At 41.8% G+C, this 23,979-nt stretch overlaps 1 protein-coding gene across 1 annotated transcript in view; it reads left to right on the forward strand.

The window, feature by feature from the left end:
- Positions 1 to 10,714: 10,714 nt before the first annotated feature.
- col18a1a (collagen type XVIII alpha 1 chain a) overlaps positions 10,715 to 23,979 on the forward strand; it is a 176,222-nt gene continuing 162,957 nt past the window's right edge. Inside the window, exons 1-2 of the mRNA XM_014172893.3 lie at positions 10,715 to 10,873; positions 10,962 to 11,035. Of these exons, the coding sequence (XP_014028368.2) occupies positions 10,869 to 10,873; positions 10,962 to 11,035 (79 nt within the window). The 5' untranslated portion in view covers positions 10,715 to 10,868. The remainder of the gene's footprint in view (positions 10,874 to 10,961; positions 11,036 to 23,979) is intronic.

Genomic DNA, 23,979 nt, shown 5'->3' on the forward strand with positions numbered 1-23,979 from the left:
GTTTGATTTATTATTTACGGGTTTTTGGGTAATGTCCTATGTTTGTATTTCTTTGTGGTCTCTGGTCTTTTGTATTTCTATGTCTGTTTTATTGGGGTTGGACTCTTAATTGGAGGCAGGTGTTTTCTCGTTGCCTCTGATTGGGAGTCCTATATATGAGTATGTGTTTGGTTTAGTGTTTGTGGGAGATTGTTTCTTGTTTTGCGTGTGTGAGCCTGACAAGACTGTTTGGTTGTTCGTGAGTTCTTCGTTGTTTTGTTATTTTGGTGTTCACTTTATTTTCAAATAAATATCAAGATGAGCATCCACATTCCTGCTGCGTTTTGGTCCTCCATTCCAGACGACAACCGTTACACGTCTGCTATTGTTGTGGAAATATTGGTTCAATAATATCTCTCAGATACCGGAGCCTGTGAATTCAAATAGACTTTATTACAAAGTAACAAGCTGAGTTGGTCCATGGAGCAACTACCGGACTCAGTTTCAGTCCACTCCTTCTATACAGTTTCATGCTTATTCAAGTTTCATAGTCCCTCCACTTCATGCTAATAACCATATCCCCTCGGCTTTACTCCACCATTGTTTCCAAATCTAAGTTCTTCCTCGTTCCTAGTTCCTTGGATCAATTATATTGGTGGTGCGCCTATACATTATTTCCCGAAAATAGTCGGTACAGATTAATATAGGCAATTATGAGATTACTACATGCCATTATCGGACTATAATATTACTACGGGCCATTATAGGATTAAAATTTCTTCGGGATCGGTATCCCTTCCACAGGACAGTTGAGCTAACGTAGGCTTATGCGATTAGCATGAGGTTGTAAGTAACAAGAATATTTCCCAGGACATATCTGATATTGGCAGAAAGCTTAACTTCTTGTTAATCTAACTGCCCTGTCCAATTTACAGTAACTATTACAGTGAAAGAATACAATGCTATTCTTTGAGGAGTGCACAATTTTTAACATAAAGTTATTAATAAACAAATTAGGCGTATTTGGGCAGTCTTGATACAACATTTTCAATAGAAATGCAATGGTTAATTAGATCAGTCTTAAACTTAGCACATATACTGCTGTCATCTAGTGGCCAAAATGTATATTGCACCTGGGCTGGAATAATACATTATGGCCTGTCTCTTGCATTTCAAAGATGATGGTACAAAAAAGGAATGTAGGAGAATATAGCACAATATATTTGGTAAAGGATAATACAAAGAAAAAAAAAACGTTCTTTTGCATTTTTTTGTACCATCATCTTTGAAATGCAAGAGAAAGGCCATAATGTAACCAGCCCAGGTGCAATACACCTGCTGGCCACTAGATGCCAGCAGTGTATGTGCAAAGTTTTAGACTGATCCAAGGAACCATTGCATTTCTGTTCAAAATGTTGTTTATTAAGAACTTTTTATGTTCAAAATGTTATGTTCAATTCAAGCTTCTGCAAAGGACCACAGAAAACACACATCTTTTAACAGGGACATAGTCATGAAATAATAAGGCACACCTAAGTGTGAGTCCAATAAGTCCAATAAGGACGCCTTAATAAGGACGCCACCTGGGGCTAGGAGGAACCATGACGGTACCCCCCCCCCCCCCCCCCCCCCCACTCCTCGGGATCGTAGCCCTCTAAGTCCACAAGATACTGGATGTCCCGGGCAGGGACCCGAAGAGCCTCAAACAGACGCCGGACCGTGTAGGCCAGGTGGCCATCCACAAGTCGAGGTGGAGAAGCAGGTGTGGGGGGAGAGAATGGACTGGTCCTTACCAGCTTGAGACAGGAGACATGAAAGGACTGACAGACGCTCATGGACCTGGGAAGCTGGTGACGATAGGTGACTGGGTTGATGCGACTCAGGATCTTAAATGGTCCTATGTAGCAATGAGCGAGCTTCAGCGAGTCCACCTTTAAGGGAAGATCACGGGTGGACAGCCATACCCATTGACCTGGTCGGAGGAGCCAAAGAGGTCTTTGGTGCCGGGTTTGCCTGATGTTGGTGTCGGGCAGAGGAGTGGAGCAAGGAGGATTGCGCTCTGATCCTTATTAAGCCTCCTCAGGTTCCCGTGGTATTGGGAGTCTCTTGACTCCAGTAACACAATCCCCTCATCGACTGGACTGCTGGTGCAATCATGGGCTGAAACACGTTCTGCCACGCCCATTGCCTGAAGTCAGCGCATCTTGCCCTGGAACGTCTTCCTGTGGGCTCGGAAATAATCTCGGACCTCTCCGCTACAGGGTGTATCCGCCCTTCTGCCTCTCTCCGAGTGGTAGCGGTTAGCGGTTCTTAACCGTGATGTCACTGAGGCCCAGGTAGTCGATGCACAGGCGCAGGGTTTTGTCCCTCTCCTCCACAAAGAAGAACCCTGTGCCCGTGCATCAACTACCGGGGCCTCAATGATATCACGGTTAAGAACCAGTAACCACTACCCCTCATCGCCTCGGCCTTTGAGCCACTCCAGTGGGCCACCATTTTCTCCAAGTTGGACCTGCGGAACGCCTACCATCTGGTGGAGATATGGGAAGGGGACGAGTGGAAGACAGCCTTCAACACGGCCAGTAGACACTACGAATATCTGGTTATGCCTTTTGGTCTGACCAATGCTCCAGCTGTGTTCTAGGCCCTGGTTAATGGTGTTCTCCGCAACATGTTGAACCGGTTTGTGTTCATCTACTTCGATGACATCCTCATTTTTTTATCCCGCTAAGTCCAATAACAGCACCTCCTGGAGAACCAGCTTTTTGTGAAAGGGGAAAAGTGTGAATTCCATCACTCCACCATCTCCTTCCTTGGTTACATCATCGCTGCGGGTAATGTGCAAATGGATCCTGGGAAGGTGAGAGCGGTGGTGGATTGGCACCATATGTCCAGAGTGCAGGGATTTGCCCATTTCTATCACCGCTTTATCCGGGGTTACAGCACCCTGACTTACCCCCTTTCTGCACCACCTCTTCCAAGGTTCCGTTCACGTGGTCCCCAGCTGCTGACCGGGTGTTCCTGGACCTCAAGCACTGCTTCACCACAGCTCCCATATTAGTCCATCCTGACCCGTATTGTCAGTTTGTGGTGGAGTCCAACTCTTCGGATGTCAGTGTGGGGGCTGTTCTCTCCTAGCATCCTGCCCTTTACCTTAAGCTGCATCCCTGCACCTTCTTCTCCCATCATCTTAACACCACGGAGAAGAATTACGATGTGGGGAATCGTCAGCTTCTCATGGTGAAGATGGCGTTGGAGGAGTGGAGGCACTGGTTGGAGGGAGCGGAACAGCCTTTCATTGTGTGGACGGATCACAAGAACCTGGAATATCACCACACCACCAAGCGTCTCAATTCCAGGCAAGCTTGGTGGGCCCTGCTTTTCACCCGGTTCAACTTCTCTCTCCTACCGCCTGGGGTCCAAAAATGTCAAGCCGGATGAGCTTTCACGCCACTTTAGCCCCTCGGCAACACCCTCAGGCCCTGAGACCATCCTTCCAACCTCATGGCTGGCGACGGCACTCATCTTGGGAATAGAGACCAGGTCCGTGAGGCGCAGCGTTCCCAGCCGAAACCCGGGGGATGTCTGGACCCAGTCCAGATGTTTGTTCCAGACGCTGTCCGCTCACTCCTACAGGCTTGCCTGCCACCCGGGTTCCCATCGGACCCTGGCCTTTGTGCGACAACGCTTTGGTGGCCCACCATGGTCCCTGACGTCTCCGTGTTCGTCGCCGTGCTCAGAATAAGACTCCTCGGCAAGCTCCGGCTGGCCTCCTTCAACCACTTCCTGTCCCTCACCGTCCCTGGTCACATATCTCCCTGGACTTCGTCACTGGTCTCTGATGGCATCACCATTATCCTTACAATGGTGGACCAGTTTTCTAAAGCTGCCATTTCATTCCTCTTCCCAAGCTATCCTCAGCCAAGCAGACGTCTCAGCTCATGGTGCAGCACGTATTCTGGATCCATGGACTTCCGGTGGACATGGTCTCCGACCGGGGCCATCTCCAAGATTATTAGCCCCTCTGCTGTTCGTCTTCTGTTGCCCCATACCCTCCATATACATCCCACTTTTCATGTGTCTAGGATTAAACTTATGTCTCACAGCCCTTTGTCTCCTGTTTCCAGTCCCACCCCTCTCCCCTGTCTCATCGACGGCCAACCGGCGTAGACGGTGAGGCTACTCCTGAAGGTTTGGCCGCGGGGCAGGGGATTCCAGTACCTGGTTGACTGGGAGGGATAAGGCCCGGAGGAGAGGTGCTGGGTCCCCGCTAGGGATATCCTGGACCCAGCCCTCATCGCTGAGTTCCACCGCCGGCATCCCGGTCAACCAGTTATGCGTCAACCAGGTGGCGTCCTTAGAGGGGGGGGGGGGGGGGGGGGGTTACTGTCACACCCTGATCTGTTTCACCTGTACCTTTCACTGCAGATGTGGAAGTGCGACATTGGCCTGGATTGAGATGCGGTGGATGCGGTGGATTGAGACGCATCCAATGCAAAAAAAACGATATCTCTAGCTTAAACTGATTTTTGTATTATGCTAATTAGATCTCTGCGGGACATCGACTGTAGGGGTTTAAGATATTTTTTATATTGAGAAGTGCCTAATTTCTCAATGGTGCGTAAAGTGGTAATGACATCTTTACTTCACAATTGCATGTATCCAAAACCAGAAGCTCTGGACATTTTATCTAGGAATAGACTCCCCATGCTTGAGATTGTGTTGCACAAGCTTTCCACTTACACCAGTCGCTCCCCCTGTACCTTTTGGCAGCTCATTGTTTTGCTCATGGGCTTGGTCAAGCAGCACGCATGAAAACATGTTTTGTGTTTTTGGCAGGACCCAGAAGTCTGAGAATTCTTCTCTGATGTGAGCTTGCTAAGGCTTTCATTTCTCGGATGTGGATAGGAATCCACCTTGCATAGTTTGTTCTGTCCAGTGCAAAGAACCAGGGTGCCAAAGCTTGTTTCAACATAAAGACCAAAATCTCTAGTTCTGTGTGAACTGAAAAAATCATCCCAAGTCTCTCAAATTCAAGAAAAATGCTCCAGAACTGGAAGGTTGGATACCTCTGACTCATGTATGCTTTCCATGTAACAACATAAGTGCATGTAGACTCCAACAGCCGAGCATCTTTATGGAGTTTGAAACCAAAGTAACTTGATGACTGTGCCTTGTTTTAGTCAAGTGTGCTGACTTCAAGAATGAGTTTACAAGGCAGTGGTCCAACCTGAGCCATCCAAAAATGATCCTTTAGTGTGCCATGGGGCCATTTCTAAGTGCAGTCCACCAAAACATAACCACACATTTGCTCTCCATAGTCCTTAGGAAAGCTCCAATGAACAAACTTTGCAAGAGCAGACAGTGGTTGGTCAAAAGCCATCACAGGTATTTGGCCAGGGTTGAGCTGTACTGTGATCCGACCATGGTGAAACTGGCTGCTTTCTCATAAAAAAAGAGGTAGAAGTGAATTTAGTGCTGCCTTGTCAGTGGGATCTGGCTAGAGGGAAGCATGGTATGCTGCCCAAGAGATGAAGTCTCCTGTATCCAATGGGTCCCTTACCATTTTCCCTCAGGACATCCTTTTGTTAGCTGGTTAGCTAGCTAGAATTAATATTATATGTTGACTGCTGATACCCATGGTCTCAATAAATTAGTTAGATAATGTAACTCCCTAGGTCTGTTGGCAATTTTTAAGCTTGATAACATGTTTTTAAGGGGATTCATGTTGTATTTCAACAACATTCAAGTAGTTTACAGGTAGATTTCTGGTGTTTTTGCCACTTTAGGCAGGTTGCTTATGAAATATAATGGTATATTGTTGAAGACTGGTCCACTACTCACAAATAACAAGATTTTTGATAATATATGGCAACAAAAATTCAACAGTAATATCATCTTTCCAAAAGCAGATTCCGTATTGGCGGCCATATTGTATTATGTAAAAAAACAACTTGTAATATCAATTGTGGCAAAGAAGGGGGTCGAGTGATAAATGGCAGATATGTGAGGGCAGAACTAATAAACGGGCTCTGCCCGATCACTAAAATGGCCACCCCGATCAGAACTACAGATCACAAAATGGCCGACTGCCAAAACTACAATTCCCAGAAGCAAGGGGAACCCTCAGAAGGTGGAGCCGACCCACAGATAAAGGTCAAGAAAAACCAGGAAGAGAGGGAGAGGATCTATGAACCATAGAGAAAGAGACAATCTACATTGGCTGGATTTACCGTGTACGAGCTGGACTGTTTTGGACTTACCTTTTGGCGTTTAGACCTGGACCTACCGAGAACCAGATTTGTGTACCGAACCCTGCTATCCTTGACCTTACCTGCGGCCTGGGTGGACCAGGACAGCGAAACAAACACACAGGTACTGTCATGTTCGAAAGAACTTTCATTCTGGGCTGACTTTGGTGACAGTTTCCCACTTAATTTGTGACAAATGCTCCTAACTTTGAAGAGGTTTGCCACACAATTAATACATCTCAAAGAGCATCTTTACCAAATGTCATGCTTGTATCGGCCGAGTAACCGTTTCATTAAAAAAATAATGTTTTGTTTCTTTCTCCCCAATTTCGTGGCATCCAATTGGTAGTTAAAGTCTTGTCTCATTGCTGCAACTCCCGTACAGACTCGGGAGAGGCGAAGGTCGAGAGCTGTGCGTCCTCCAAAACACAACCCAACCAAGCCGCACTGCTTCTTGACACAATGCCCACTTAACCCGGAAGCTAGCCTCACCAATGTGTTGGAGGAAACACCGTACACCTGGCGACCCTGTCAGCATGCACTGCGCCCGGCCCGCCACAGGAGTCGCTAGTGCATGATGGGACAAGGACATCCATGCCGGCCAAACCCTTCCCTAACCCGGACGACGCTGGGCCAATTGTGCGCCACCCCATGGACGGCTGTGACAGAGCCTGGACTCGAACCCAGAATCTCTAGTGGCACAGCTAGCACTGCGATGCAGTGCCTTAGACCACTGCGTCACTCGGGAGGCCCGTTTCATCACTTTTTTAATGCCAAGGCCCTGGACTATTTAAAAAATAACAAATTATTCAAGAAGCATTTAACATCTTGTAGTCAAATCCTCGTGTAAAATCAGGTAAGCTGGTTATACTCTTTTTGGCAATTTTCTGAGCATAACATGTCTAGTGTCAACCCTGTTTTTTGTTTAAGTTTGCATTCAATTGCCCCTCGCTATTGCACACAACAAGCTTCCATTCCCCTGTCACAAGGTGAGGTATGGCTGATTTATGATGAAATCGTCAACCCTGTTATGGTCAACCCTGTTACTTTAATTGGCACCTTTTTATAGTAATTTGCTTACCATAAAAACATGTTTGTTATGAAGTTGAACATGTTCTATTTATGACAGAAGTAAAGCTATTTTTTTACCAAATTACACTACACATAAGGCACTCTTTTTTTCTAACATTGAGTTAGACATGAGGAATCCAAAGAAATTGTCAAAAGTCTCCCACGGACCTCCACACCAATCCCACCCCAACAATGAGTGTATAGTATCAGTTCTCAATGTCTAACAAGTAGTATGGAGTTTGCGTCTCTGAGTATTGTTTCTTCATTTTATGTAATGTATTCTCAGTGAATTTTGTGTTTTTTCCCCCCTTTTCAGAGAAATTAGTAATTGAAGTTGTTAGGTTTATGTCCTATCCTACATTATGATATTACCACGTTCTGACCACTAGATGGTACTGTTCTAGGTGATATATTTTTTAAAGAATCTCCCCTCAATGTTAAAGCAAAGGGATAATTCACACAAATTGCAAAATTACACATTGGTTTCCATACCCTGTAAGAAGTCTATGAACAAGGTATTTAAACACTTTTTTTATTTAACCTTTATTTAACTATGCAAGTCAATGACTGCCTACACCAGCCAAACCCGGACGATGCTGGGCCAATTGTGCACCGCACTATGGGACTCCCAATCATGGCCGGTTGGAATACAGCCTGGATTCGAACAAGGGTGTCTGTAGTGATGCCTCAAGCACTGAGATGCAGTGCCTTAGACCGCAGCGTCAATCCATGCGTTGGTTTTCTTGTCCACCGTTTCAAATTATGACTTTTTAAGCATTTGAAACAGTGTCCAGGTAAACAAAACCAAACCAGGGGTATTTGTTATACCTTGTGCATACATGGTAAGGAAACCTCTCTCCATTAAAAAATCACGTAAAAGTAGGAACACCACAATCTAGTGGTCAACACCTGGCCATATCAGGATGTAGGAGGGAACATAAACCATAACTTCAATTACTAATTTCCCTGAACAGGGTGAAAAAACACAACCAAATTCACAGAGAATACATTACATAGGATGAAGAAACAATACTCTGAACTGCCGCTTCATACTACTTGTCAGACAGAGAGAACTGATACTGTATACTCGTTAGGGTGGGATTGGAGTGGGGTGCATTGGGTCTGAGGGGGTCTTTTGGTAATTTATCTGGATTCATCATGTCTTACTCATTGTTAGAAGAAAAAAAAAGTTTGGTCCAAATTGGATGTTATGTACTATATTTCTTGAATATTATGTGAATACTATACATAAAAATTACCAATTTGGGTGCAATCAATTAGCTTAATTTATCAGAGACCTACAGTGCCTTGCGAAAGTGTTCACCCCCTTGGCATTTTTCTATTTTGTTGCCTTACAACCTGGAATTGAAATAGATTTTTTTGGGGGTTTGTATCATTTTATTTACACAACATGCTTTGAACACTTTGAAGATGAAAAATATTTTTTATTGTGAAACAAACAAGAAATGAGACCAAAAAAACTGAACTTGAGTGTGCATAACTATTCACCGGCCCTAGTCAATACTTTGTAGTAATTACAGCTGCAAGTCTCTTGAGATATGTCTCTATAAGCTTGGCACATCTAGCCCATTCTTCAAGGCAAAACTGCTCCAGCTCCTTCAAGTTGGATGGGTTCCTGCTGGTGTACAGCAATCTTTAAGTCATACCACATATTCTCAATTGGATTGAGGTCTGGGCTTTGACTAGGCCATTCCAAGATATTTAACTTTCCCCTTAAACCACTCGAGTGTTGCTTTAGCAGTATGCTTAGGGTCATTGTCCTGCTGGAAGGTGAACCTCCATCCCAGTCTCAAATCTCTGGAAGACAAACAGGTTTCCCTCAAGAATTTCCTTGTATTTAGCGCCATCCATCATTCCTTCAATTCTGACGAGTTTCCCAGTCCCTGACGATGAAAAACATCCCCACAGCATGATGCTGCCACCACCATGCTTCACTGTGGGGATGAGATTCTCGGGGTGATGAGGTGTTGGGTTTGTGCCAGACATAGTGCTTTCCTTGATGGCCAAAAAGCTACATTTTAGTCTCATCTGACGAGAGTACCTTCTTCCATGTTTGGGGAGTCCCCCACATGCCTTTTGGCGAACACCAAATGTGTTTGCTTATTTTTTTCTTTAAGCAATGGCTTTTTCTGGCCGCTCTTTCGTAAAGCCCAGCTCTGTGGAACATACGGCTTAAAGTGGTCCTATGGACAGATACTCCAGTCTCCGCTGTGGAGCTTTGCAGCTCCTTCAGGGTTATCTTTGGTCTCTTTGTTGCCTCTCTGATTATTACCCTCCTTGCCTGGTATGTGAGTTTTGGTGGGCGGCCCTCTTGGCAGGTTTGTTGTGGTGCCATATTCTTTCCATTTTTTAATAAAGGATTTAATGATGCTCCTTGGGATGTTCAAAGTTTTGGGTATTTTTTTATAACCCAACCCTGATCTGTACTTCTCCACAACTTTGTCCCTGACCTGTTTGGAGAGCTCCTTGGTCTTCATGGTGCCGCTTGCTTGGTGGTGCCGCTTGCTTAGTGGTGTTGCAGACTCTGGGGTCTTTCAAAACAGGTGAATATATACTGAGATCATGTGACAGATCATGTGACACTTAGATTGCACAGAGATGGACTTTATTTTATTAATTATGTGACTTCTGAAGGTAATTGGTTGCACCAGATCTTACTTAGGGGCTTCACAGCAAAGGGGGTGAATAGATATGCATGCACTATTTTTCCGTTTTATACTTTTTTACATTTTTTGAAACAAGTAATTTTTTTCACTTCACCAATTTGGACTATTTTGTGTATGTCCATTACATGAAATCCAAATAAAAATCTATTTCAATTGCAGGTTGTAATGCAACAAAATAGGAAAAATGCCAAAGGGGTGAATACTTTTGCAAGCACTGCAATTACATTTCTACAGAATAATGTTGCAGGAATGCTAATCTTATATTTTTCTAACAATATAAATCATTTTTCAACAATCCGAGATTGTGCGTGTCATGGCTTGCTGAAATGACATGGAACAACCCACATGCCAAAATTGGTATTTTCAGAGCAAACAACAAAGTTATTTGAATAAAAACATAACAATTTTAACATGGTTTTGTTCGAGCGTAGATGTATGTGATTAAATTGTGTTTTATCAAAATGTACACACATAATGTAATAAGGCCTACCTTTTATGTCCCTATCATTGGAATGCGAACTACAATGCCCGTTTGACCACACATTTGGCTACTTCTTCTTTCACCTTGAAATTGACATTTACAGGCAAATCTAAGATTGGTGTAAACAATGCTGCGCTAAAAAATATAATTATATTCCAAACGCACCATAGAGTGAAAAACCGCGGAACTCTTTAGGACCCGGAAGGATTCTCCTTTGTCAGATTATGTGGGACACTGTTTTCTCCCACAATTTCTCTCTGTAACTAGTAGAGAGCCGCGCATCAGCTGTTCACAGCTTGGCAGTCGTGGTGGACCAGGGAAACTGGGCAAAGTTTTGAATTTATTTGGCCAGAAATCTTGTAGCCTTTCAACTTGGTCACTACCAAAACAAAGCTGAAAATGAGGTATTTTGCATTTATTTACGTTCTTGGGGGATGTATAGAAATCGAATAAAATCATTAATTTAATGCACAATGTGCTACCTCGTTGCAGGTGTTCCTCATGGTTGGAGACACTAGTTTGCTCTGTCCTGGTTCTTCTGACCCCCGCAGTATCGCAATGGCCAGGTAAGCGCAACATTTCGAAAAACATGGATACTTAACTATTTAACGTTACAACAAGTTGTAGATATCAACTCGAACCGTCATAATGTAAATAAACGTACGTACACCGTGGTAATGTAGAGGCACTACTTATAAAACGGTGAAATGTTGAAATACAATACACTTAGGCCTAAATTAAAGGTTTTACATTGTGAAGTTGTAACGTTGCTTACAATGATAACACTATTTGAAGGATGACACGGGCTAATGCAAAGTGGGAGATGTTTGTCATTACAGTATGTATGGTAAATTAATTACGTTTTGTACAGCTAATTGGGAAATGTTGTTTCCTAAAGAAACTGCTATAATATTACCAGTTTCAGCTTTTGGAAACATTGCCTGTGTCTGGGATGCTCATGTTTCTGAGTGTGGACTGTGGGTTACTTTCTTTGTGTCAAGATGCATTTATTGTATGCGCTATCTTACATCAGTGGAGAAAATAGTTGTAGGTGTAGGCCTACTTATTCATAAACAACCTTAGGGTTTATGTTTCATTCATTTGACCATCCCTGCACTTTTTTTCAGGAAAATGTGTTCTGTTTGTGTAAATTGAATTTCTATGTTTTATATATTTAATTTCATATGCTCTTAGGCAAACATATTGGTCAAAGTAATGATACAATTTGTTTCTATTGCTATTTTGTGAATTATGTTGAACCGTTGAACTTTTTAGAAGATTCTGTGTTAGTTGCTCAGTGAAAGTGTGTTTCATAACGTTGTCTGAATAATCAGGTGGTAATATACAATTAATTGGTATATACATCCTGACACTTGAGTGCAAAATCATGTAAATGTTCCTTACAAGCCGGAATGTTGAATAAAATTACAATTTAACTTTACCGGTTTTATGTGCAGTTTGTCCTTTAACCGCTTGAAATTTGGACAAAATATCCACAGGAAAGTATTGTTTAGCTGACTTTATAGAGAGCCGGTAGGTTTACCACTGCCAGCTGAATGCATGCAACGTTCGGTTATGCTCGGCCATTGTTTACATATTGTGCTAGTGTTTACACAGTGTGTGTCAGTAAATTGAAAATACAAGCCGACAGAACCATATACCTACCGGCTCTCTAAAAAGTTGGGTAAACAATCTCCTGTGGATATTTTGTCTTAAAGTGGCAGAAGAACAAACTGCACACACAACTGGTAGAGTAAGTTTAAATGTAATGTATTTTTATTCAACATTCTGTCTTGTAAGGAACATTTACACAATTTGATTAATCACACAAAGAACCATGGATAGCATGGTAACACCAGCAAACACTGTGTTGGGTGATTGACATCACACACCCAATAAAAATGTAGTTGTCATTGAGACCTATTGAATGTCAATAATCAGGTCAGACTGCAAAGAAGCCAATACCATTAATCTGAACTTCCACTTTGATGTGCACAGAATGGCTTTGGTCTGTTGACAGCGGCTTTCTCAAGTCCAAAGTCTGCCCTCAGAACTCAAATTCCTTAGCTTTTTGTCCAGTGTTGCTTCTTATCTATCTGGAGTTTGGGATGGGGACTCTTGGGTGTGCTAAAGACCTGCAGGGCACACTAGTCTTGAAAGTAGAATTTCAGAATGGGACACACCTATTCTGATACTAAATTATTCATCTCTGAACCTCACAGCAGCCCTATATTTAATTTAGTCAAAGTTCTGTCCATTGGATTGTGCAGCTGTCATATGGAGAGCAGGGAGGAAATTGAGAAGTCTCCATGAATATTTGATTAATGGCCATCGCTGTGGTTGCCTTCACATTAACTTAACAGCACAGTCATGCCAAAGACTCTAAAAATGGACCTGATGCCTCTGCTTGGCAGCAAATACTTCAGAAACACTCACATTCCAGTTGAACATACAATGTTAGCGACAATGTCTTGGAGCTTACGGTGCTATCATGGAGGACAGTTTGATGAATCCTGTACGTCTTTGGCTCTGGTTGGAAATGAAAGCGTTAAATGGGCATGTCTCCTAGGTTGGGTCAGGAATGAGGAATCCCCTTTGTCATGTGACGCTTTCTCTGCTCCCAGTGCAGCTATACCTGCAGGCTGTGTTGAAGCAGAGGAGGACAACAGCTGTAAGGGGATACCCTGCCAGCCCATTTAATGGCTGAATTAGATGATGCATTAAAAAAATCACTGCAAATAGGACTTCCATCTGTCATATGCAGGGGTCAGAGCCATTGAGATAAACAAAATCCTCCTCACCAGTAGAAGTATCGGTAATAATTAAACCTTAAAAGCCACAGTCTGTAATTTGATAGCGTCAAGAAAGTATTATGACACTCCAAGAGTCAGTTAAAGCTCATCGTGAAATCATCTTCAAACATTTGACATGTTTTTGAAACAGTGAAACGCTCTGTGGACTTTCGAAGACATGTTGGGATGGTCAGTCTCAGGTTATCTGATAGCTGATTCCACCTTTTTTGAAGTTGCATAAGAATACAATAACTCAAGTCCGTTCCCCAACTGCAGCTATACTGATATAAGTGTTGACTTGAGAGAAAGGGTGGTTCTGGAATTAGGCTCCTAACATCTGTTGACATGTCCAAGATCGTTGTGGCCTTTGTCACTTCAGCTGCCACAAAACATGTGCTCCACACCCCTGGGTTGTGTTCATTAGGCAAAATGTTCTTAAACAAAAGCTAGGGCTGGCAGGTAATGTTTTTGTCAACTTCATATTAATATCAACAAAGTAACCCTGGTTTACATCTAACAGCCGATTTTATAAAAGAGACGAGAGGAAGCAAAACTAGCCATTTTTTGAATTTTGTGTTGTGGCATGAACAGCTGACTGAAGACTGGATGGCCAGGCATTGAAAAAGATGGGTGCGGTTAAGTCTTTACGAAGTTGTTTCAGCAAGGTGTTGAAGCAAAAGTCTTCAGGCAAACAAGTCTTCGGTCTCAAAAACCCAACAGTAACAGACAGGATCTGGTTTCAATGACTGACTCTTTTGTCAACTCTGGTTACCAAGTCTCTTGGTATGTCTCTATAAGCTTGGCACATCTAGCCACTGGGATTTTTGCCCATTTTTCAAGGCAAAACTGCTCCAGCTCCTTCAAGTTGCATGGGTTCCGATGGTGTAGAGCAATATTTAAGTCATACCACAGATTCTCAATTGGATTGAGGTCTGGGCTTTGACTAGGCCATTCCAAGACATTTAAATCTTAAACCACTCGTGTTGCTTTAGCAGTATGCTTAGGGTCATTGTCCTGCTGGAAGGTGAACCTCCATCCCAGTCTCAAATCTCTGGAAGACTGAAACAGGTTCCCTCAAGAATTTCTCTGTATTTTGTGCCATCCATCATTCATTCAATTCTGACCAGTTTCCCAGTCCCTGCCTATGAAAAACATCCCCACAGCATGATGCTACCACCACCATGCTGTTCTCGGGGTGATGAGAGGTGTTGGGTTTAAGCCAGACATAGCGTTTTCCTTGACGGCCAAAAAGCTCAGTTTGTCTCATCTATCGAGAGTACCTTCTTCCATATGTTTGGGGAGTCTCCCATTTGCCTTTTGGCGAACACCAAATGTGTTTGCTTATTTTTTTTCTTTAAGCATTGGCTTTTTTCTTGCCACTCTTCCGTAAAGCCCAGCTCTGTGGAGTGTATGGCTTAAAGTGGTCCTATGGACAGATACTCCAATCTCTGCTGTGGAGCTTTGCAGCTCCTTCAGGGTTATCATTGTTGCCTCTGATTAATGCCCTACTTGCCTGGTCTGTGAGTTTTGGTGGGTGGCCATCTCTTGGCAGGTTTGTTGTGGTGCCATATTCTTTACATTTTTTAAAATAATGGATTTAATGGCGCTCCATAGGATGTTCGAAGTTTTGGATATTTTTTTTATAACCCAACCCTGATCTGAACTTCTCCACAACTTTGTCCCTGACCTGTTTGGAGAGCTCCTTGGTCTTCATGGTAATGCTTGCTTAGTGGTATTGCAGACTCTGGGGCCTTTCAGAACAGGTGTGTGTGTGTGTGTGTGTGTGTGTATATATACTGAGATCATGTGACACTTAGATTGCACACAGGTGGACTTTATTTAATTAATTATGTGACTTCTGAAGGTAATTGGTTGCACCAGATCTTATTTAGGGGCTTTATAGCAAAGGGGGCGAATACATATGCACTCACCACTTTTCGGTTTACTTTTTTATTTTTTTGTTTTCGGAAAAAAGAAATCCAAATAAAAATCCATTTAAATTACAGGTTGTAATGCAACCATATAGGAAAAACACCAAGGGGATCAATACTTTTGCAAGTCACTGTACATGACCAAAAGTATGTGGACACCTTTTCGTCAAACATCTCATACCAAAATCCTGGGCATTAATATGGAGTTGGTCCCCCCCTTTGTTGCTATAACAGCTTGCACTCATCTGAGAAGGCTTTCCTCTAGATGTTGGAACTAGGGTTGCACATTTTGGGGAATATTCAGAGGTGGAAACTTTCTGCAGCAATTAACATGAATATATAGGAATTAACATGAATATATGGGGATATATGGGTATTAACGGAAATATATGCAAATTAATATTAATACCATTTAAATTGAATGTTTTTTGCATTGGATATATTTACCATATCATATGGAGACAAACAAACATTATACCTTATCATAAGTAGACAGACATAATTGCAAATTATGAAATCCTTCCAATAGAAATCAAAACAGCTATTACAATTTGAACTTTAATTGAGTTGACTCTTCACATGGAATGATTTCACTGATCAACAAAAGAAAGGGAATATTGAATCATCCCCAATGATCCATCTCATCTCCCAAAAACGTTTTAAACATAAAATAAAATATAATCTATAAAATGATAGTCTAGAAACTAAAGCTTTGGTTGTCTTCCTCTCAGGCTTCCATGTCTTCTCCCTGGACCTCCTCAATGTCCACCTCTCTTGAACATCAGACTCTGTGGCCTCATCTTCACTGTGACTTTCCAACCTTGTTGAGGATGGCTCGTTGTCAGGCTCAAAAAGCCTCAAATTTGCCTGGTTGGCCACCAATTTTGGGTGGTTGCTTGGTTGGCCACCTGTTGCGTGCTTTGGTGTGTGTCTTCCCAAACAAGGACCAGTTGCGCTCTGAGGCAGCTGATGTTGGTGGGATTTGGAGGATGATGGAGGCAACAGGGGAAAGAGCCTCAGATCCACAAATTTCCTTCCACCAGGTGGCTGATGAGATATGTTGGCACGACTGCCATATTGCATCTCCATCCCAAAGCCCTTGCTTGGAAGTGTACTTCGCCAGACTGCCAAGAACCTTGCCCTCATCCAGGCCAAGGTGGCGAGACACGGTGGCGAGACACGGTAGTGATGACACCATAGGCCTTGTTGATCTCTGCACCAAACAGGGTGCTCTTGCCAGCATACTTGGGGTCCAACATGTACGCTGCAGTGTGTATGGGCTTCAGGCAGAAGTCTTCACGCTTTTTGATGTATTTCAGAACTGCAGTTTCCTCTGCTTGGAGCAACATTGAAGTGGGCAGGGCAGTATGGATTTCTTCACTTACATCTGCAAGCAGAGTCTGAACATTAGACAGGATGACATTGTCCCCCTCAATCAGTGCAATGGCTACTTCAGGAGTTTAAGACTGCTTACCACTCTCTCCCAAAATACATCATCCAGGAGGATCCTCTTGATGGGACTGTCCATATCGGCAGGCTGTGATATGGCCATTTCTTGGAGAGACTCCTTCCCCTCCAGGAGACTTTGAAATATGATGACAATTCCACTCCAACGGGTGTTGCTGGACAGCTTCAATGTGGTGCTCTTATTCTTCTCACTTTGCTTGGTGCGGTAGGTTGCTGCTATAACTTGATGACCCTTCACATATCTAACCATTTCCTTGGCTGTCTTGTAGTATGTCCATTGTTTTCAGTGCCATGATGTCCTTGAGGAGTATAGTCAATGCATGAGCAGCACAGCAAATGGGTGTGATGTGAGGGTAGGACTGCTCCACTTTAGACCAAGCAGCCTTCATGTTCGCAACATTGTCTGTCACCAGTGCAAATACCTTTGGTGATCCAAGGTCATTGATGATTTCCTTCAGCTCATCTGCAATGTAGAGACCGGTGTGTCTGTTGTCCCTTGGGTCTGTGCTATTGTAGAATACTGGTTGAGAGGTGGAGATGTAGTTAATTATTCCTTGCCCACGAACATTTGACCACCCATCAGAGATGATTGCAATACAGCCTGCTTTCTCTGATTTGCTTGACCTTCACTTGAACTCTGTTGAACGCTGCATCCAGCAAATGAGTACATAAAACATGTCTGGTTGGAGGGGTGTATGCTGGGCGAAGAACATTCAGAAATCTCTTCCAATACACATTGCCTGTGAGCATCAGAGGTGAACCAGTTGCATACACAGCTCGAGCAAGACATTCATCAGCATTTCTCTGACTACGTTCCTCCATGAGTCAAAAAAACTTCTGATTCCAGGAGGACCATCACCTGTTGCTATCGATCAGGTGTCTAATTTCATCAATTTCACCTCGAATAGAGAGACTTTTGTCAGAGGTTGTGAGCGCTGAGGCAACTTTATGCACTTGGCCAGATGATTCAGAGTCTTTGTTGCATTCTTCATATATGATTTGGCAGAGTATTTGCAAATGTACACAGCTTTTCCTTCTACATTAGCTGCAGTGAAATGTCTCCACACAACAGTGGCATTTTCCTGTAAAGATTAGAAGAAACATTTTTCGTAAAAAAACCCAAATACAATTCCATGTACAGATAAATAGTTAAGCAGTTAGATTAAACAACTCATTTTGTAAGATGCATGTTTTAAAATGAAGTTTACATACACCTTAGCCAAATACATTTAAACTCAGTTTTTCACAATTACTGACATTTAATCCTAGTAAATATGCCCTGTCTTAGGTCAGTTAGGATCACCACTTTATTTTAAGAATGTGAAATGTCAGAATAATAGTAGAGAGAATTATTTATTACAGCTTTTATTTCTTTCATCACATTCCCAGTGGGTCAAAAGTTTACATTCACTCAATTAGTATTTGGTAGCATTGCCTTTTAAATTGTTTAAGTTGGGTAAAACGTTTCGGGTAGCCTTCCACAAGCTTCCCAAAATAAGTGCGAAGAGCTGCTGGCAAACGCAGTAAAGTGCCATTTGAATGAATGCTTACGAGCCTGCTGCCGCCTACCGCCACTCAGTCAGACCGCTCTATCAAATCATACTTAATTAAAATATAATAACACACAGAAATACGAGCCTTAGGTCATTAATATGGTCAAATCCGGAAACTATAATTTCGAAAACAAAATGTTTATTCTTTCAGTGAAATACGGAACCGTTCCGTATTTTATCTAACGGGTGGCATCCATAAGTGTAAATATTGCTATTACATTGCACAACCTTCAGTGTTATGTCATAATTACATAAAATTCTGGCAAATTAGTTTGCAACGAGCCAGGCAGCCCAAACTGTTGCATATACCCGGACTCTGCGTGCAATTAACGCACGAGAAGTGACACAATTTCCCTAGTTTAATATTGCCTGCTAACCTGAATTTCTTTTAACTAAATATGCAGGTTTAAAAAAATGTACTTCTGTGTATTGATTTTAAGAAAGGCATTAATTTTTATGATTAGGTACATTCGTGCAACGATTGTGCTTTTTTCGCAAATGTGCTTTTGTTGGCTGTCTTTGTTAGGAAGAAATAGTCTTCACACAGTTCGCAACGAGCCAGGCGGCCCAAACTGCTGCATATACTCTGACTCTGCTTGCACAGAACGCAAGAGAAGTGACACAATTTCCCTAGTTAAAAGAAATTCATGTTAGCTGGCAATATTAACTAAATATGCAGGTTTAAAAATATATATTTGTATATTAATTTTAAGAAAGGCGTTGATGTTTCGGTACACATTGGTGCAACGACAGTGCTTTTTTCGCGAATGCGCTTGTTAACCTCTATACGTAACAGCCAGTGGAATCCTGTGGCGCGTTATTCAAATACCTTAGAAATGCTATTACTTCAATTTCTCAAACATGACTATTTTACACCATTTTAAAGACAAGACTCTCGTTAATCTAACCACACTGTCCGATTTCAAAAAGGCTTTACAACGAAAGCAAAACATTAGATTATTTCAGCAGAGTACCCAGCCAGAAATAATCAGACTACCCATTTTTCAAGCTAGCATATAATGTCACATAAACCCAAACCACAGCTAAATGCAGCACTAACCTTTTGATGATTTTCATCAGATGACAATCCTAGGACATTATGTTATACAATACATGCATGTTTTGTTCAATGAAGTTCATATTTATATCAAAAACCAGCTTTTTACATTAGCATGTGACGTTCAGAACTAGCATACCCCCCGCAAACCTCCGCTGAATTTACGAAATTACTCACGATAAACGTTCACAAAAAACATTTAAAATAATTGTTAGAATTATAGATACAGAACTCCTCTATGCACTCGATATGTCCGATTTTAAAATAGCTTTTCGGTGAAAGCACATTTTGCAATATTCTAAGTAGATAGCCCGGGCATCACAGGGCTAGCTATTTAGACACCCACCAAGTTTAGCCCTCACCAAAGTCAGATTTACTATAAGAAAAATGTTATTACCTTTGCTGTTCTTCGTCAGAATGCACTCCCAGGACTTCTACTTCAATAACAAATGTTGGTTTGGTTCAAAATAATCCATAGTTATGTTCAAATATCCTCTGTTTTGTTCGTGCGTTCAAGACACTATCCGAAGTGTAAAGAAGGGTGACGCGCCCGACGCGTTTCGTGACCAAAAAATTCTAAATATTCCATTACCGTACTTCGAAGCATGTCAACCGCTGTTTAAAATCCATTTTTATGCAATTTCTCGTAAAAAAGCGATAATATTCCGACCGGGAATCTGTGTTTCAGTACAAAGAGAGAGAGAAAATAAAAACATGGGGTCGCCTCGTGCACACTCCTCAGTCTCATTGTCATCTGATAGACCACTTACCAAAGGCGCTAATGTTTTTCAGCCAGGGGCTGCCTCGACATCATTCAGCTTTTTCCCGGGTTCTGAGAGCCTATGGGAGCCGTAGGAGGTGTCACGTTACAGCAAAGATCCTAAGTTTTCAATAAAAAGAGTCAAGAAGCCCAAGGAATGGTCAGAGAGGGCACTTCCTGTACAGAATCTTCTCAGGTTTTTGCCTGCCAAATGAGTTCTGTTATACTCACAGACACCATTAAACAGTTTTAGAAACTTTAGGGTGTTTTCTATCCAAAGCCAATAATTATATGCATATTCTAGTTTCTGGGCAGTAGTAATAACCAGATTGCGTCCCACCCTAATCAACAGCCAGTGGAATCGCGTCGCGCCAAATGCAAAACCTCATAAATGCTATAACTTCAATTTCTCAAACATATGACTATTTTACACCGTTTTATAGATACACCTCTCCTGAATCGAACCACGTTGTCCGATTTTCAAAAGGGCTTTACAGCAAAAGCAAAACATTAGATTATGTCAGCAGAGTACCCAGCCAGAAATAATCACAGCCATTTTCAAAGCAACTAGCATGCATCACAAATACCCAAAACACAGCTAAATGCAGCACTAACCTTTGACAACCTTCATCAGATGACACTCCTAGGACATCATGTTACACAACACATGCATTTTTTGTTCGATAAAGTTCATATTTATATATAAAAACAGCATTTTACATCGGCGCATGACGTTCAGAAAATCTTTTCCCTCAAATGCTTCCGGTGAATCAGCGCTACAATTTAGAAAATTACTATTCGAAAACATTGTTAAAATGTCATATTGTCATTCAAAGACTTATAGATTAACATGTCTTGAATGCCATGTCTTTTCAAGATTTAAAAATAACTTTACTGGGAAATCACACTTTGCAATAAACGACGTGGTATGCCCAGAAAAAAAGTGTAGGCTATAAATGTTGGAGCCATCTTGGAACGATCAACCATCAAAAATACTATTGTAAATAATCCCTTACCTTTGATTATCTTTATCAGAAGGCACTTCTAGGAATCCCAGGTCCATAACAAATGTAGTTTTGTTCAAAAAGTTAATAATTTATGTCCCAATAGTGTGCGCGCTCCGAGGCTAGTGAAAATGTACCGTGTGCGTCTGACTTGTCGTCAGGAATGAGCAAAAAATATATATTTAAGTTCGTTCAAACATGTCAAACGTTGTATAACATAAATCTTTAGGGGCTTTTTCAACCAGGGCTTCAATAATATTCCATTGGGACGGTTGCATTGTCTTTCAAAACGTTTCGAAAAGGGAGAGTACCCATGGGCGCCGACGTCACAATGGTAATGGCCCATCCCCTGTGACCAAGATAAACAGGCTCTCTTTCAGTCAATTTTGATAGTAGGAGACTCAAACCACTTTGTAAAGACTGGGGACATCTAGTGGAAGCCATAGGAAGTGCTAAATGATTCACAAGCCCCTGTGTGTTTCAATGGCAAATGTTTGAAGTGATATCCACACATCAGATTTCAGTTTCCTGTCAGGATTAGTCTCAGGGTTTTGACTGCTATATGAGTTCTGTTATACTCAGACACCATTCAAACAGTTTTAGAAACTTTAGGGTATTTTCTATCCAAATCAAACAATTATATGCATATTCTAGTTACTGGGCAGGAGTAGTAACCAGATTAAATCGGGTACGTTTTTTTATCCGGCCGTGCAAATACTGCCCCCTATCCCCAACAGGTTAATCGGTTCGACCTCTAGATGTGTCATTACTGGTGTAGTCTTGATTTTATACCTTTTCAGTATCCCTTCCTGGTTTCTGTCCCACAATCTTGTTGTGCTCCATAACTGCAAGGTGTGTCCGTCATGAGTGTGTACCCAAAGTTCCCCGATTTGGGGTCTCTTTCAGCAGGGCACTATAGAATTACTCCAGATAACTTGAGTTTTACAAAGAAATACACAATTTAACCACCAACTGTATTGATCTCTATTAGACTGGTTAGCTAAGCATACCTAACATGGACATTTCAATATTGTCAGCTTGCTGTTAGCTAATTAGCATCACTAAATTGGCAGCAAGATTGTTCTCAGCCGGCCAGCAATCTAACCATCCATAGACTATGTATACACATTCATCATTGCTACCAACACACAAACGGAGAGCAAGTTAACTAATTTTAGTAACAGTTTTTCCAGACGGGTGGAATAGATGGCTACCAAATTGAGATGCTCTTATTTGCTAACATCAGCTCGCTTACGTTAGCTAACGTCAGTCAAAGATCGAAAGAACAAACAAACATGTTTACTCTGCTGAAGGTAGTTACCAGTCTAGCAGTGACTACCATGGCATAGACTACATTGATTTACAGTGTGTATACCAAAAGATAGCTACATGATTTAGCTGATGGCTTTCAGAGTTCAATACAGTACCGTAACGTTAGCTAGCTAACTAGCTTACCCAGCTAGTCCAGCTAGGCTAGCAAACTAGCTAACATTAGGTTACCTTGTTTGTAATTAGCACTGCCAGGCACAGAACACCACACAGGCATGATGACAAACATTGGTGAAAAACAAATGTAAAATGTGTTTTATAAAATAATCTTGCTTAGAGAAATTCTGAGATTACTGTGTGTTGGTCGTTTGAAGTAAACAACGCCATTATTCATGTTTGTGGGCACGCCCCCTCTACCTAGTGGGCGGTATCAGCATTGGATATGAATGCCAGACTTTTTGGTTCCCTATGAGCAGACGAATACACAGGGAGTCGAAACTATACAATTCTACCTGTGAAATGAAAATGTTCTAGCTTGTGGTTTGGATAATTGTGATGTTTTATGATAAAAATGTAATGTTAATATAGTAATGACTATATGCCGTGCCAGAGTCAGGGTAAAATTGTCCTTTAAAACGTTTTAGTCGTAATTCTGGTCAGTAGTTATGTGGTTGTGGTCAGTAGTTTGCTGGAAATGTTCATGACAAAAATCACTAAACTATTTTGTCTGGCTCAAGTGATGGTGCAGGGACACAGAAGATTATGTGGATTGTACACCTGTTTAGGAAAGAAAAGCCCAAACTTTAGTCAAACAATGGCAATATTCAATATTAAGAAATGTAAACACTCAAATTCATAGGCGGGTGGGGGGGGCTTTATTTCATATCCATGAGATAAACATGATAGGTTTTTGCATGTTTTTAAGCTATACATTGTTTGAAAAGAATGGAGTAAAACAAACTTCTATACAAATTAACTAAGCTGGTATATTCTTCTAGAATCAATGGTTATAAATACTTACTGTATATTTTTGGGGATTTTTACATTATGTGGCCATCGCAGATTGAACAAAACTAATATTTCAACGGCAGCACGGCTGAGCTGTATTTGCCCACTCTGTATACCGCTTGGCCATGGACAAGCACTCTGTCAAGAACGTAATCTTCTACTGCCGCCACTGTGAGAGGAAGAAATACAGAACAACTAGTTCAAACAACAACATGGTGTCAGAAAAAAGTCTGGAACAAGAAGCAGTGCACCACAATTACTACTATGGTAAACTATAGGATTAAGTGTGACATTTTAGCAGATTTTTATTTATTTTTTTATGTGAGAGGGAAGGGACACTGAATTGTGAAAGCCACCGGAAGATGTTCAGATTTATGGGTGTGTGTGTGTGTGTGGGCTGTGTTGTTATTAGGGAGGTTATGTGTTGCTTGATGGGGTAAATTACTGTTCATTACTAACTCAGAAATATATCTCAAATGTCCTTATTTTTAGCATATCAACTAGCATATCCAGATATGGACCTCGGCCAAGAGAAGCTTCTCTGCAATCAATATAGCTTAATATGTTGAATGTGCTGAGAAAACACATATGCGATGTTTTTTATTTATTTATTTATTTATTTATTTATTTCACCTTTATTTAACCAGGTAGGCAAGTTGAGAACAAGTT

This window comes from Salmo salar, chromosome 25 (assembly GCF_965601325.2).
Source record: "Salmo salar chromosome 25, fSalSal1, whole genome shotgun sequence".
Classification (NCBI taxonomy): domain Eukaryota; kingdom Metazoa; phylum Chordata; class Actinopteri; order Salmoniformes; family Salmonidae; genus Salmo; species Salmo salar.